This window comes from Tachypleus tridentatus, chromosome 13 (genome assembly GCF_004210375.1).
Source record: "Tachypleus tridentatus isolate NWPU-2018 chromosome 13, ASM421037v1, whole genome shotgun sequence".
Taxonomy (NCBI): domain Eukaryota; kingdom Metazoa; phylum Arthropoda; class Merostomata; order Xiphosura; family Limulidae; genus Tachypleus; species Tachypleus tridentatus.
The window spans coordinates 38,717,423-38,735,598 of NC_134837.1; the positions used below are offsets into that span (position 1 = coordinate 38,717,423).

An 18,176-nucleotide genomic window follows, 5' to 3' on the forward strand; every position below is an offset into this window, starting at 1 on the left:
CTTCTATTTTTGTTTGTTTGTTTTTGTGCAGAAGCCGAATTATTTCAAATAACACCGGTTTTTTTTTCCAGCTGTTTCAAATTATGCGTTATCTTTTCTGTGCCTCTATGCGTTAATATTTTACTACCACTGAATGATAGAATTTATATAACATTTATCGGATTATTCTGACTCTGTGTAACTAAACAGAATATGTTTTAAAGTAAGGAACGTAATACTCGTATTTTTGTTGCACTGAATTTAGTAGGATCAGTTTTAATGTTTCAAGATCATTATAAGATTAAATATAAGCTACATTAGCCATTCATTTTTACGTTATTAAAGTTTATTTCAATAATGTTTCTACAAACAAAGAGTAAAAACAGCATTACGAATGTACAAACAGAGTTAAAGCTTTATCAGAATCTAGTGAAGCTTATGTCTTGGATTCTTTTCTTTTTTGTCTTCTACCAAAGATGTCTGACATGGTAATTCCGGACGTTTACTCTATTCAATTTACTGAATTTCGTCTTAGGTTCAGGAACTACGACGAGGCTGAGAAAAACAACTTTCGACCAAAAACATAAAATGTAGTAAATAAATCTGATTTCGAATTGCCAATAGGATTTTCAAAGAATGGAACAATATCCGCGTAAAATAATTTGTTAAAGCTACGATTAGATCTGAAAAAATTTATATAGAAATAAAATCTTAAAGAAATTCGACATGAATAAGCAGAAAAGCTTGTAATTGTAAAAGAACGAGTAAAAGATGTTCTTAAGCCCACGAGATGAAATTTTAAAAACGTAAGAGTATTTATTAAACCAAATAAACGATTAGCAGAAATGTCACTTGCACAAGAATATATTGTAGAAGCACAAAATATTAGATAAAATTAGAAAAACGAACATGCCTCTCTTAAGAAAGGAAAAGGGAAGTTCTTACTTTCTTACTGTGAGGAATGTTTAATTTTACATTGTTTTAGAAAAGATTTTCGAAGCTTTTTTAAAACCTCTCAGTGTTTTATAATTTATTTTAAGATTAGAAACAAAACCTTTGGCAGAAAGGTTTCATACTATTAAAATAAAAATATGAAAACATTTTTTTTGAAAGTTGGAAAAGAACAGTTTTTTTCGTGATCTGTGATTTCCTCAGATCAACTTTCTATCAAATTTTACCAAACATTAATTTTTTAACAACAGAAATAATATCAGAATTTATTACTGAAATGAATGACACATGAACTAATCCAATCCTATTGAAATAATATAATATTTTTAGAATAACTTTAAACATCTGTTTCACGTCTTCTTAATGCATAGTTACAATATATTTAAGCATACACTTTGTGACAACATTAATTTGTTTTCAGCGCTTTGCTAACCATTCAACTTTATCAAGAAATAAACAATCGGTAAATGACTTCGTATTATCGACTGCCGTACTGTAAAGAGCACAAAAGCTAAATATAACTGCTGTATATTAACAGCTGAGCTTCTAAGTTAAAATTTTTTGTCAAAAGTGTAGAACTGATTAGCAGAAACTTCAGCAAAGAATGTAAAGGAATAGTAGTCAAAAATGTACTTCCTTCGTTAACAATTTCATGACTTACCGGTGTTGAGTCAGATAATTGTGCATTTTATTCTGGAAAATACTTTAAAAAAAAGCGAAATTATCATTTGCGCAGAACACTTACTTGTTGAAGAGCACTATATCCGGTTTCCAGACTTTATCTGGGGGTAATCGTAGCACATTTATTCCTCCGTAGTCTGCTTCATCCCAGCGAAGCTGGTAATCGTCCCAGGACTACAGGATGAAAACAAATGCAGCATACAATGTAGTTGATATTGGTACCACTAGAGTTCGAAAAATGTGAACAGCAGCTAGTTTGATAACTAATTCTAGAAAATGGGAAACGAGTTACTAGAATCAGATAACTCCGCATTTAACTAGTTGTAGCTATTATAGTTAAAATAATAAAAATAACATAGGAGTGAGACTTTTTTTTGATATAAAGTACGTCGTAAGACTTTAGAATAAAAACATGTAATTCACTAATTAGTAATACATAAAGAAATGAAAATCGGGCATCATTTAAACTAGTCTGTTGATGTGACATTTAAAAAGTTTATATTAAATTAGAATATTGACAACTGTTTCACGCACGCATATCCAATGACGCAACCAAACTGTACACTAAAAAAAAATTCAGAAGCTGTTCTCATGTCACAATTAAGAAATATTATTTTAAACTTAAGATGTAATTGTACCAGTAATTAAAACATTGGGATGTAAGACAGTGATGTATTTATGATGCTAACAGAATCCCGATTTAAACTTAATATATCAATATAAATTCTTAGACGATTGTGATTTCAAATGTTCAGAATTTGAAATGTATTACAAATGTAAATAACAACAATAACATATCCTGAACTGTTTACAATATTTTTATCATCAGAGTTATAAAACACAAAGGATGATAAATATCTGTTTGCATTTCAACTAAATATAATGCATGGCGCACAACTGACATATATGTTACCCTTCAACTGGAGTTGACTGTGTGATATAATAATCAAATTCAAAACCTCAACTACAGAATACAGTGTGATAATAAAATTATAATTAAGCTAGAGAATACGGGGTGATACTGAAGTTATAGTTCATTGAAGTTGCACTATAAATAAAGTACATATGTGATAGCGGAGTAAGTTACCCCTAAACTAAAAAACACAATAAAATACAACAGGATAATGTTAAAGCATGCAGCAACAACACTGGTTCGATAAAACATTGTGATACAGAAGTATCCGAATTTAAATCTAAACCAAAAAAATATGGCGTAGCATTCGAGCGTATTGTCAGGCCCAAACTAGAGGATATGGTGCAATACCGAATTATACTGATGCGTCAGTATGAGAAACGTAGCGTGTAGAACATCGTACTAATGTAGACAAAAAGTAAAATAAAAATCGTATTACTATGTAAAGTAGTTAGAGTTTTATAGCAAGGAAACAAAATACCAGGCTGTGATTTAATAGACCTCGCGAGCACTAAACGTATAATTATAATGTATTAAAAACATCTATGGTAAGAAGAAACGCTACTATTAATTAAGCAGCGTGCATTTAACGAAATCATCACGATGAACAGATGTTGTTACCAATGCAACATGTACCTCATCCATATTAGCTTTACAAACGAATACACAGAGTCTTACCAGCTGTAGCCAAACATTGGATGTCATTATCTGGTTCTTTTCGTTCTGTAAATAAAAATAAAACAAGGTTGTTTAGTTTTTGTTTATTATTTAGCTCAATACTTGCACATTCTATTTTTGCTTTGTGGTTATGAGTGATGATTTTAGTTACTGTTGAAGTTTTATTTTTGTATGTCGTTAGAAATTGGGTATAACTGTCTGGTTGTTTTCGTTCTGTAAATAAAACTAGGACAAAATTATTTAGTTTTTACTGTTTAGGTAATCGCTCTGGGGCCTGGCATGGCCAAATGTGTTAAGGCGTTCGACTCGTAATCCATGAGTCGCGGGTTCGAATCCCGGTCGTACCAAACATGCTCGCCTTTTCAGCCGTGAGGGCGTTATAATGTGACGGTAAATCCCACTATTCGTTGGTAAAAGAGTAGCCCAAGAGTTGGCGGTTGGTGATGATGACTAGCTGCCTTCCCTCTAGTCTTACACTACTAAATTAGGGACGACTAGCGCAGATAACCCTCGAGTAGCTTTGCGCAAAATTCAAAACAAACAAAGGTCATTGCTCAACACTCGTACATTCTATTCTTGTTTTATGATTCTGAGAGATGATTTTATTGAAGGTTGAAATTTTATTTCTCAATTTCCTTAGGAGTTTCAGGTTGTCGTGCCCGATATTTTAAACGTGATTAATGAAGGCTGTACGAATAAAGCGTCTCGTCCAATCACTTTAATTCACATAATTAAACTGACAGGAATTCAAAATGAAGTAATAACGTATTACTTTTTGATTACACGAGAAATTTGTTGGAGCACAGTGACGGGTGACCCACCCAACATTGATTTGTTCAAATTGTGCTTAAATCAACTTGGAATTTGCTCGTGGAATAAATGGTTGTCAGTGTAGTTTGCTGCTCCACCCTGTAGTGATTCAATCAAATTTTACACAAGCCTATCTGAACGCTACCCTAGACACATTTGACATCTTAAGGTAAAAAAAAAGAACAATGAACTAATATAAGTTTACGTCTGGATGTGTAATTTCTCGGCTCTTGCTACTTTCACCGCATGCATTATATATATTTGTGGGTGTGGAAGTGACATTGAATTTGCAACAGAGTTTCGCAAGTTATAATTAAACACAGTATTATTATTTTAAGTATATTTTTAATAATTAACTACAACAACATATTTGGCCATTAAATACATTCGTACATACCTATGAATTACTTCAGGACTCCGAGTATGTTATGAGATATTCTGTACAGAATATTACATTGATAAAGCATTTTTAGTTCAGCAAACAGATGAAACGAAAATGGGTTCAAAGTAAACACCAATAAAGGAATCATTAAATGACCGAAATTAAAATTGATTCGAAATAAACACCAGTAAATGTACAATAAAAATGGACTCGTAAAGAAATCACTGAATGATTAAAATGAAAGATGATTCTAAGTAGAATGATACAAACAAGGGTGGATTCAAGTTAACCACTGATAAAAAAATAACAGAAAGAAAAATGGACTGAAAATAAACACTAATAAAGGACTGATAGAATCACGAATGAAATGACAAGAATGATGATGCATTAAAAGTAAACATTTATAAAAGAAAAAGAAAAACAAGATTGACTCATTGTAAACACCAATAAACAACTGAATGACTTAACAGAAAATAGACACCATATTAAACACCAGCTAGTCAACAGTACCCATCGCCAACTCTGATGTTAATCTTGTCTGATTGAATAGTAAGATTTGAATCTTCTTCCTTCATTTGTTCTGAAACTATTTCATAGTTAATGTTTATTATAGCTAATTAGTTTAATTATTAATTTATTCTTAATGGTTATCATAGTTATGATGTTTTAATAGTTACTCTAGTTCAATGCTTACATGAGTTTCAGCTGATAAACTAGAGAAATAAGAACTTCTTAACGACACCCACCGCCAATCCTTACGTTACTCTCGTCTGAACGAGTGGTCTGGCATGGCCAGGTGGGTTATGGCGTTCGACTCGTAATCTGAGGGTCGCAGGTTCGAATCCCCGTTGCACCAAGCATGCTCGCCCTTTCAGCCGTGAAGGCGCTATAATGCGACGGTCAATCCCACTATTCGTCGGTAAAAGAGTAGCCCAACAGTTGGCGGTGGGTGGTGATGACTAGCTGCCTTTCTCTAGTCTTACACTGCTAAATTAGGGACGACTAGCGCAGATAGCCCTTAAGTAGTTTTGCGTGGAATTAAAAACAAAAAACGAACTGAAAGAATAGTAAAATTTGAATTCCACTCTTATAGCGCACCCTAGTTTCAAAGTGTACCAAAACCCAGACCAGTAAGTCTGATAGCTGGCATACCCTTATCGCGACGTAGGATCTACTTTGCTTATACCTTGAATCAAAACACACTTTATAATCATTATTTCGTAGCTTGAGCTTTGTAGTTATTCATTTTGAGACTGATTTAAAAAGTGTAAAATATTTGAATAACTCCTGTAATTCCTGTACAATCAGTATGGTTAAATTCGAATTGATATCAGACATACTTTGCCTGGAACTTTTGACTGAAAATATCCAAATATTAAAAGAAAAAAACATTTTTGTAAACATTTATATTTAAGAATGTGTATGAAAATTACTTGAAAGAAGTACTTAAAAAACTAAATTTTCATTAAAACTCATTTTCTAAGTGTCTAAAAAAACTCCAGGAAATGTATGTCTCTTACCCGAAATATCATATTTTTACAGAATATTAACATCTCACTAGATGAAATATTTACCACGTTTATAAGCTGGATAAAAGATAGCCCAAATCGTACTTCCACTGTTTTGTTCGTTGCTTCCACAGGCCTGATTAGTTTATTGTAATCCCTGAAGAGGTCGCGCACGAGACGTTCTTCATCCTCAGAACATTTCACTAAAAATAGAGAAATTGGAAAGAAAATTTTTTTGAAAAATTATAGAATATAATTAATAATATTTTATCATAAGACGTATAGTTATGTGGAAACACAACAGAATCTTGAAAATATATTTTCCTTAAGTAATTGCTGTAATTGTAACTATTTTGAAAATAGTTTTAATAGTTTGGTATATATTTAATGTTTCTCATAATGAATTGAGGTCTGGCATGGCCAAGTGGATTAAGGCGTTCGACTCGTATTTTGACGGTCGCGGGTTCGAATCCTCGTCAGGTCAAACATGCTCCCCCTTGCAGCCGTAGGAGCGTTATAATGTTACAAGCAATCCCTCTATTCGTTGGTAAAAGAGTAGCCCAAGAGTTGGCGTTGGGTGGTGATGACTAGCTGCCTTCCCTCTAGTCTTACACTGCTAAATTAGGGACGGCTAGCGCAGATAGCACTCGTGTAGCTTTGCGCGAAATTCAAAAACAAACTTAATGAATTGATTTTAATATTTATTGTACCACTATATTTTTTACAATGACTTAATTTTAACAGTCAATTAAGACTGTAAGACTGTTTAAAGATATGGTATTTTAAATGTCCTTAACAGGTCGTCAGAACTTTACAATGCTATTCAGTATTTTGTATATAAATATATAAGTTGTGACTAAGTCACAAGTTCTGGGAATATCGGTAAATATCATGGTAAAATTTCTTGTTCTTCTCTCTACTGTTTCGTTTTTATTACGTCTTAAATCAAAAAATCAAAACAATGGTGTCAACCAACTTCATTAAGGCGACGTAGTTTCAAACGGATTATCCGCTTTTATACGTATTATTAATAATTAAGAGTTATTTAAAAATCATGATTCCACTGTAAACGAGGTTATCGTTACCCCTCGAAGTTAGCTTTGTTACAAAAATTTGATATTTTAAAAGCTGAAGAACAAGATGAAACAGGAATTACCAGCCAGTTGTAGATAAACAATAAACATTACCATTAGAACTTAAGAGTGTAACTATTTAGAACTTGTTTATAAATACAATACTGTGCAAAAGTGCTAGGTCAAAAGAATATTTTGTCATTCTTTCCAGTTTATAGGGTAAATTCTTCCATGCTATTACAGAATGTAAATTTCAATACTACGATAATGCTCCACTGATCCTTGTTGACAACTGAATGAAACAGGGAGAAAATATTTATTATTCCTTAGAATTCCTATATACTTGCAACAAAGACATGTCATGAAGCTTATGCTTGAATGAGCATACTGATAAATTTAGGGTCCGAAAAAAAACTGTTCTGATACCCATGCAATGTATTAATTATATAGAAAACAATTAGCAAGGAGCTAGCATGTGATACTTAATGGTACATGCTAAAAAAATCAACTTATTAGCACTCCACAAATAAACATCCATGAAAACAGTGTTTAATAGTATATATTAAGTTTCTGTCAGGCCACGACCTAAAAAGCACAAAGAACTTTCAGTAGAACAAAGAGTTAACATAAAAGCTTTACGCGATGCTGGTCGAAATCTTCAACAAATTGCTGCGAACTTGAAATGCTCCCCAAACACTGTCATTTACCCTATAGATCGAGAGACCGAGACAGATATAAATTTGAAAATATGGCAGAAAAAAGACAAAACACCTAAACTTAATGATACCGATGTTAAGTATCTTCGTTTATGCAACCTTCGGAAAAGAAGAAGATTGCTGCTGATCTCAAGCACGAGATAAACTACCATGTACCAAATGACAGAAAAGTGTGCAGATCTACATTATCAATAAGACTCAACCTGGTAGTGTAGCAGTTAAAAAACATCTTTACTTTGATTTCCAAGTATCGTCAAGAGACTGGAATTTGCTAAAAAGTACAAATTTGGACTGTTGATGATTGGAAAAGGATGTTACAGACGAATTAATCCAAGTTTGAAAATTTTTGTTCAAAGCATAAGTTGTACATCCAGCAGAAGGAAGGTGAAAGATACCTTTGCATGGAGGAGCCAATGTGATAGTTTGGGGGATGTTTCTCTGTTGAGGCGACAGGAAATATTTGCAAACTAGATGGAATAATGGAACAGTACAATTGCCATCGAATACAGATTCATCATGTATACTCAGTTGTTTACGAATTATTAATAAGGAATTCTGCTACCAAAATTATAATGCCTCTAAACACTTCTCCAACTTATGACAGAAATTACTTGGATAAGAAAGGAGCTGCTGGAGTCATGCAAATGATGCAATGGCTCCAATCTCAACCCAACTGAGCAGATGTGTAATTTCATAGATCAAAATAGGAAATAAGACAAATCAAAAGTTACTTCTTTAAAACATTTATGGGAGTGTATTAGAGACATTTGGGGTAAAGTCTCAAAGGACAATTTAAATATGTTGTAATATGGCTGAAAGACTGTCTGCAGTTACTAAAGCAACACAGGGACGTACAAAATATTAACTGTTTCCTGAACTCAAGCACTTCACTGAGTTTCTGTTGTACTAAGTATGATGATTAATAAAATTTTGATGTTTCACCTGTGATTTATCTTCCACTGATTTTTGAAAATAGGCTTAAATTTAATTTTGTCTTTGTACTAATACTTTTGCATAGTACTGTACAACCTTCTTATGTCTATTGAAACACTACCTTAAAAAACTCTTTTTTTACATGTTATTATTTGTGGATGATGCAAATGCCACTCCAAACTCAATACAAACATAATAGTAGGAGTGGCATTTGCATCATCCACAAATAATAACACGGGAAGTAATTAACATATTACAATATATATATATACATAACTATTCCTGTGCTATTATGTAAGGATGATGCAAAAACATCCTTATTATCTTTTTTCCATTGTTTTTGAGGATTGATATTAATCACCCTTTCATTTATTTGCTTTTTCAAAAGAGTTTCTTTATTTGTACCATTACGCCCGTATAATGTACCCCACACATTTGAGTAGCTAATGGAGCTTACAATGGAAAACCAATGGAACATTTGCCTGATCTATATTGATAAGTTATTGGTGTTGGTCACGCATTTGTTTCCATGACTGTAAACCTGATGATGTGCTTCAACAGGTAAAAATGGAAGGTTTGAGGTTGAAACGAGAAAAGTGTGCACCCATGCACATTCAGGTTGAATTCCTTGGTCATAGTGTGGAGAGAGATGTTACCCTATGAAGATCATTCTGATGTGGGTTTGGCCTTTATACTTGCGACCAAATGAGAGATCTAAAATTTCCTTGGTTTCATGTTATATTACTGACGTCTTGTAAGCAACTTCTCAAAGACATCTGCCACATTATCTCTTCTCAGTAAAATTAATGCACGTTTTATGAAGGTCAAGAAAAGTGTGAAAAGGCATATTTTAGTGAAAGCTTCATTGTTGGCATATAATATACGACGGGTTTGTGAGTTCCTGTTGAATGCTGATGCCAGCAATAGTGGAAAACAGTAGTGGTATTACAGTTGCAGGATGAGGTAGAACATTTAATAGCAAACACTAGTCATACGCTTATATCTCCTGAATGCTGATATTGCTTGATGAAGGAAGAACTGTTTGCAAACGTAGCCTTTCATCAAGTACTACTTACACTATCTGTTTGGTAGAGTGTTTTCCTTGAAGGCATTAGTTTATGTTGAACAATAACATTGCACGCGTGTGACTTTGTTATACTGCTATGTACAAGCCAACATGAAAATCCTAAGTGATCATCTATAACACAGTGAGAGCGTGCCCATTCATTGAATATTCTGATTCTGAAAACCGTGTTTGAGTTAATGCCGTTTCTGTTATAGAAACTTTAGGACATACAGAAGTAAATTTCTCTAGCAACCGTAATATAATTAATGATCCAGGATCTCTGGGAAGAGCAACAAGAACTCAAAGCTATGGTAGGCACTACATACAAAGAACAAGGCGAAGCATTGCCTACTCAGATTGAGAAATGTAGTGTGAATACAAATAGTCTGTAGAATTTGTATGAAAACTTACGCATGCAAGAAAATATGCTGTAACCTTTACTTTAACCATCAAAGTGTGATTCTTAGCCTATGCCTATATTGCAGGCAATGGTTAGGATAGCTTTGAGCCAGGAAATTCTTCAACTTTGCCTAATTCAAGTACTGAAGTTACCAATATGTGACACGTATTTGGGCTAATAACTTACACTGGTTCTACTTGCTACATTTATATCAATATGTTAAATAGTGACGTTTATACTGTATTGTTTACGCTGCCCAGAAAAAAAGTCGGACTAGATATGGTAAGCTTTTAAGTCCAGCAAAGAACTGTTGGTTTTTACAGAGAATATTCTAAAGTATTCTCTCTTGGGGATGTAATGAGGTAATTTGTATATTCTGGTTGTTATTGATTGCTTCACTAAATAAGCTGAAGCTTAAACATTTGAGCACCGTCCATAGCTTATACGTTAGCAAAGCCTCGGATAGTCCAAGTTGCATTTAAAGAAATTCGTATGGATCAGATATGTGTAAAGCTTTGGGTTTGAGGGAGAAGCACTCTTCACTTTATCACCTCAATATAAAGGTTTAGCAGAACAGGTAATACAAATTATCAAGTGGATACTTTCAAATGTTGTTAATCCCAGCGATATTGAATGGGATGAACATTTACCATATGTCATAATAGCACACCACACAAAATAACAGAGATCGACAAGTTGTTTAGCAAGCACGTTCATGTCTAGGTCTCCACCTAGAACAGATGTGCTGTATTACCTACAAGAATATGAGAAATGGCTAAGGTCTGCATTGGCTGATTGATGCACGTATTATTAACTGTTTATGTGTTTTTGGAAGCGCAGATAGCCTAGCTGCTTTGTGCCATAAAATACTAAATTATTTAGAAATCATTGCTTTCTGAAGATATGCTGTTGGGTCTGAAGATATGCAGCACATCTGTTCTACATTGTCTACAAGAATGTGAGAAATGGCTAAGGTCTGCATTTGCTGACTGATGCACATAAGTCTGTATGCCAACAGCTGAGGAAATTCACTATTTGGTATCAGATATGTCATAATAAAACGTTCGAGAAACGAAACTTGAAGTTCCAGCAATGAAAACGAGTATTGATGTTATATATGCTAGCAGCACGGAACCAGTTCAGCTCTGACTAGATAGGACATTATTTTTTATTAAATAAGATAGGTCCATTTAACTCCAATGTACAATGGTTACATGGTACATTCAAGCATATGGAGCATATCAACAAACTAACACCATATACTACCGATAAAGCTCTATGCACTAGTGACTATAGATCACAGATTAAGGTTAACAAGTAAGTGGACAACGAGAGTGCAATTTCATATCATCTTCATTCAACTGATGAGAAACAAGATGCTTAAAGTAACTATTCAGTATGAGTCAAATGGCGAAGTGCTTAGAGAAGCGGCACTTAATAGGTCTAGTGGTCCACTGAGGTGCAAATGTTGGGAATAATTGTCCTTCAGATAGTAAGGACATTCACTAAATGTAAGGCCAAGGACTGTTAAGAAGTGTCATTCCTTACTTTCCAGTTTATCAGTTGATATTTAACTACCAAATGCATGAACTACCTTGGGACTGCAAGGACACTGAAAATTTTACTTTCTAAGCTATCGACCAGAGTTTCATGTAGAGATATTTGGTGGAAACTACTCTATGATACAGTCAAGATGGACGGCGTTAGTAGTTATAGTGCATATAATATCATTAGTTGGTACAACTGAGAATGGTTGTTTTGAAAGAGTGGTGGCTAGGCTTGCAAAGACAAAATACAAACAACCAAAACAGCTCTACCTATTAAAACCTAATGGGTCGAATCAATATATTCTTAAATAGGTAAAATTATCTTTAGAAAGTGTATTCTTCAAACAGTGGCTTCGAAGATACCGAATGTAAGACTGACGCTCACAGCGTGTTAGTTGGTTGTAATTACTTCTAATCATGTAGACTGAAGTTTTTTTGAGAAGCAGAAATGTAATAGCAACAAAGTATATCAAACAGCTCGACTCAGTAAAGAAAATGTACTTACCGATAATTTCTGGTACAGCGGTAAATCTACGGATTTACAACGCTAAAATCAGGCTTCGATTCCCCTCGGTAGACTCAACAGATAGTCTGATGTGGCTTTGCCACAAGAAAACACTTATATACGAGGCATGAAGTTAAATAGCTATAGTTTCACGTTACTCGTACGACAAAAGAGTTCGCAATTCAAACTAAGATTTAGGAATACAGATAATTTAACCACAAAGTATTATTTAATAAAACTGTAATTAGATCAGAACAGTCTCTTAGAAAGCAATCCGTTTAACTCACGAAAATTATTAACTCTGCCGTCTATTATGAGTTATGTGTTGATAAATTATAAATATATAATTAAGTATTTGTTAAAACATTTTAATGTTTCTTAGTTACTCTGTTTAAAATTTAATAAATATATTATCAAATTTACTAGAAATAATTTATTTCATCTTCAATAAGTAATTTTTAAATTCTTATCACATATATTTATGTTATTATGCTTAGTAATCAGTGAATCTAAGCTTTAGCATTTATTAGATTCCTCTAAATAGTTACTTTATACCTGGATTTACATTGTAAATGAATGTATTACAAAGCTTAGTTCACTATCACATGCTCGCCCTTTCAGCCGTGAGGGAGTTATAATGTTACGGTCAATCACACTATTCCTTAGTAAAAGAGTAGCCCAAGAGTTGGCGGTGGGTAGTGATGACTAGCTGCCATCCCTCTAGCCTTACACTGCTAAATTAGGGATGGTTAGCGCAGATAGCCCTCATGTAGCTTTACGCGAAATTCAAACCAAACCACTGTAACATAGTATAGCAAGTTACATTTAATGACAAAAATGTAAACATTTCATCACCAAATACATTTTCAACGGTTTCTGCCTCCTTAACTTGCCCAAAGTCGTAAATACCTCTTTATTTTTGGTTAAAATTTTAGGTTAAAAGACTAACAATATTTCCCTAAATGTATTTTCTAGAGTATGGCACTTATCTCAAAATTTAGGAAAAAGAAGAGAAACAAGTGAAACCATAAGACTTTTCTTCTGTAAAGTCGTTTACAAGTAATCAACGACTTCTTTTAGTGAACGTGTTTAGAAATAAACAAACCTTTACAATTTAATAAAACCCATCTCTTCGCCACTAATGTTACTGCTGCGCTAGAACGATAGAGTAATTTTTATTGCTGCACTTAAAATCATTATCACTCACGCTACTTATCTCCGTTAGAGGGAAGGGCTTTCGCTTGCCATCTTTTAACTGTTTGGATGGCAAACTTGGTACATTTCATCAACATTTTTACTATCCTGAATATGTTTAGAAAATGTCCTTTATTATTATTAATCTTATATTTATATCATTCTAAATTCGTAATAGATAAAATAACGGTAAGCTACTTTTGGTACTAATAACTGTGACGCTTATTTTGTCAAGTACATTTTGTATTTTAAAAGCATTTTTAACGAGATGTGCCCGGCATGGTCAGGTGGGTTAAGGCGTTCGAGTCGTAATCCGAGGGTCGCGGGTTCGAATCCTGGTCGTACCAAACATTGTCGCCATTTCAGCCGTGGGGGCGTTATAATGTGACGATCAATCCCACTATTCGTTGGTAAAAGAGTAGCCCAAGAGTTGGCGGTCGGTGGTGATGGCTAGCTGCCTTCTCTCTAGTCTTACACTGCAAAATTAGGGACGGCTAGTGCAGATAGCCCTCGAGTAGCTTTGTGCGAAATTCAAAATAAACAAACAAACCTAGATGTATTCATGCTCGACTCGCAATCTGAGGGTCGCGGGTTTGAATCCTCGTCACACCAAACATTCTCGTCCTTTCAGCCGCGGGGTCGTTATAAAGTTACAATCAATCCCACTGTTCGTTGGTAAAAGAGTAGCCCAAGGTAATGACTAACTGTTTTCCATCTCTAGTCTTACATTACTAAATTAGGAAAGGCTAACGCAGATAGCCTTCGTGTAGCTTTGCACGAAATTCAAAAATAAACAAACACTCAGTGCTTACTTCTTAAGAAAACCGCTTTCTCATTAAAATTTCGAAGTCTCTTTGGCACTCTTACCGATTGTATTATTTAGTAAAGCAACATCCTTCAATGATTAGCAAATAGCAAATACTAAATTAAAAGTGTGTTGTATTAAAATTAATACAAATTTTGTATTATTTCGTTATTTAGGTAGTTTCGTGTTTATAGTAACGTTTTGGTGGCAGTAAAAGATTTAATAACATGCTAGAATGATTGTACTTATCGTACAAGTCTGAAGGCTTATAACACTGTGCACAATACAGATAGCTTTTACATAACAGTAACAGCCAAACCTATTTTAAGCAAAGCATATTATACGAACCACAATAATTTTAATAGAACTACTTTAGAGCTAGAGAAAGACGAAAAAAATACCAAAATATTTGAAGTTTGGGAAAAAAATATTTAACAGTAATAATTTTAGACCTTATATACGTCTGCTTTCTTCTGCTTTATTACCTAATAATTGTCATATTTATATAATTACACTTTTATTTAATACCCTTGCACGTGCTCGCAGGTTAAATAATTCATTTTCTTAGTTAGTGTAAGGCACAGATGGTACAAATGCTTTATTAAGAAGTGCATTATTTGAATACAATCTATTTTAGGATGGCCCTCTGTTTTCTTTTAACTAATGAGTAATTGAGAAAGTAGATTGATAGCCAACTTCATAACCTGAAAATTCCAAGTTGGAATAATAAGACATTCCAGAATATAAAAACAATATATAGGTAAAAAACACAATTGTGGTAATCAAAAAGGACCCTTAAAATCTGTAAAATGTTATTTTTAGTTAAATTATGTCACAGTTTTTTTACCTAGTTCTTTAGTTTACTGAATGAAGGTCTGAAAGAAGATTTTCCAAGAAACGGAGATTAACATGTTTTAGTAGTAAGTCATTTAAACTGCGGAATCCTTAAATTCTATATTTTAACGTGTTTATACCTTAGCAAGAATTTAAAATATGTACAAGGATAAAACATTCTAAAAGTGTTCAGGTAATTTTACTATCAGCTCAGAATTCGTAAAATAAAATTCTGCGGTGGATGAGGTGAAAAGTATATAAGTTACTTGAATTATTTTGGTTAAAAGAAGCTACTACAACATTTGATTTTCTCAGTAAAAGATTAGAGCATTGAAAAGTTAGAGTGAGATATAGTCCTGTACAGCTGAATTTGAACACGATACTTCGCTTATTGTCTAAAGTCGAGTGTTCGAATCTCTCTTTGTGTTTTAGAAATACTTTGCACTGTAAGGGATTTAGCAAGCAGACGATTAGTCACAAGGATAAAAGTAATAAAATTTGTTTCACAAAATACGACGAATGTTATTTTTTGATACAGTTTCTTAAGAGAAAAATTCGTGATTATATTTCTTATGATTTTTTAAAAATAAACTCAGTAAAATATGAGAAACGTTTAGTTCTCGTGACTTTACAATCGACTCAATGAATTATCAAAGTTTTCTATTGAAGACAAGACAATCTTTTTGAAATTCTTTACAAATTAAAAGCATCCTCTTGGGTGCTAAATAAAGTTTTGTCGTGACAGATTTCCACATTTATTTTGTATCTCTTTATCGGCGAAATTTACAAAGCAAAGTCTGATAATCAAAATATACTGGTAAAAAAGCAAAAAAACTGGGTGGAACTTATACATGATTGGCCAAGTTTCTGATTGTCACTAGAACGTGTTTACTTTCGGTCACACAGTCTTAGCCAAAATGTTTGCACATTTTCTAACAAATAAGATCACTATTTTTAAGATAAAATATAAGTACACTTAGAGCTATCAAACTGAGAAGTATATTTTATAGAAAACATCTAAATATGTAGTTTGGAGAACGAGACAGGTTCTTTTGACATTATGAAGATTTATTAGAACAGCAAACAGTGATGTCAAGAAAACCCACTTGTAGAGAAATATATATGCAAAAACGGCTCGTTTGGGTTGAGAAAATATTTTACACAGAAGAGCGAATCGTTTAATTACAATCTAGGTAAATACATAGCATGGTCATTTTCCAAATATGTAACATCAGCCAGCTCATTCATCAAAGACTCTTTTAATTTCAAGTCTAATCTAAATCAACTTAATCATAAAGCCTTAATGGCCAGTTTCGATGTTATATCCCTCTTTACAGAAGTTCCAACCACTGAAGCCTGCAAGATAGTCTTAGAACTATATATCCGAGACCCTAACCCAACTATAGACATTCCCAGCAACCAATAAGCAACCCTCATAGAATTCACCAAGATAAAGACAAACTTCATGTTCAACAACCACAACTATATACAAACAAATGGCCTAAGCATGGGCAACCCAGTATCACCAGTTCTAGCCAATATTTTTATGACACAAGTTGAAACACAAGGAATCAACACAGCATTACATCCACCACTATACTGGTACAGATATGTAGATGACACGGTTGCGGGATTCAAATCTACAGAACACGTACTTAATTTTTTCAATCACATTAACTCTATACATCCCAACATTAACTTCACATGTGAACAGGAAGAAAGCAATCAAATATCATTTCTTAACCTCAAAATTACAAGAACCGACACACAATTCAAAACAGAAATCCACCGAAAAATCACCCATACTGGACTATACATTCCTTGGGACTCAGCACATGAATCAAAACAAAGACACAACGTACTAAGAAACCAAATATACACAGCCATAAAACTATGCTCACCAGATAAAATTAACGATGAATTAGACAAAATAAAACAATACTTCATCAACATCAATAAGTTTCCTCCACAAACCGTAGAAAACATTACACGCACACACCTAGACAGAAAGCAAAATCAACCAACAAAACTAAATATATCTCACGAATCAAAAAATCACGAAACCATATACTGCTGTATACCATATATTCCTGACATCAGCAGACAAATAACCAACATTTGGCAAAAACTAGTAACAAAATATGACATTCCAGTTAATACCAAATTTATTCAAAAACCAGGCACAAAACTGAGGTCTACACTATGTAAAAACTACACTGACAAACACCACACCAACATTATTTATAAAATACAATGTGATAACTGCCACGACTTCTACATTGGAGAAACAAGTAAAAAAATGGAAACCAGATTCAAAGAACATAAAAAGTTACCTTCACATGTTTTCGAACACTGCAAGTCAAATAAACACAATATAACCATAGAAAACACTCAATACTAAATAAAGAAACAAACATAAACAAACGCAAAATTAAAGAAGCCTTACTTATACAACAACTTAAACCCAAAATAAACCAATATAAAGGAACGCCTTTATACCTATATTAATATAATAAAATAAATAAAATTATATATTCAAACATCTAGCACCGCCCTCTACATTCCGACACTCAGTTACACAACCCTTTCAAACATGTGGTCAGCTTCCGGTCAGTTACCTCTTTCTTTGTGAACCTGACGATGACCGAAGAAGGTCGAAACGTTGTACGCTCTTCTACGTAAAATATTTTCTCAACCCAAACGAGCCGTTTTTGCATATATAGAACAGCAAACAATTTTATGAGACATTTGAAGAAAGATGTGTAGTTCAGCCTCTTTTCTATCACAGCAAAAAAAGATGAATAATGACGAAATTATAACATCAAATTACTATAATAGCCTCTACAACCTTATATCAGTACATATTAAGAATTCAGTACTTGGTTGGTTCTCCTCGTACTTTAATAATCTCCTCAAGGTGACGCGGCATGTTGTGGATTAGGTTATTGATGTAATTCACCGCTATTAGATTCCAACTTATTACTAAAAAGTGCTGCAACTCAGCTGCAGTGACTGGTTTAGGGTCGTGGTTAGCAAATTTCCAACTCAGTTCTGCCAAACAGTTATCAATGGGATTGCAATCTAAAGACCTTGCTTGGCATGGTAATTTTGTAACGTCCTCCTGGTCGAGGAAACCCTGTACAATACGTATAGTTTAGGCAGTGACATATGGCAGACACGTCATCTTCATGTGTTGCTTGT

The 18,176-nt window shown here is 33.6% G+C and overlaps 1 protein-coding gene across 3 annotated transcripts in view; it reads right to left on the reverse strand.

Annotated features, from left to right (window-relative positions):
- Positions 1-18,176, reverse strand: part of LOC143238283 (acetylcholine receptor subunit beta-like 1) — a 65,311-nt gene that overhangs the window by 16,574 nt on the left and 30,561 nt on the right. The window contains exons 2-4 of one of the 3 annotated variants that reach the window (XM_076478375.1): positions 6,014-6,105; positions 3,203-3,247; positions 1,676-1,785 (exon numbers count right to left, since the gene is read on the reverse strand). In XM_076478375.1, coding sequence (XP_076334490.1) covers positions 1,676-1,785; positions 3,203-3,247; positions 6,014-6,105 — 247 coding nt within the window. Of the gene's footprint in view, positions 1-1,675; positions 1,786-3,202; positions 3,248-4,409; positions 4,736-5,968; positions 6,106-18,176 lie in introns of those variants that run through there. The other 2 variants (XM_076478374.1, XM_076478376.1) reach the window with 2 other exon arrangements.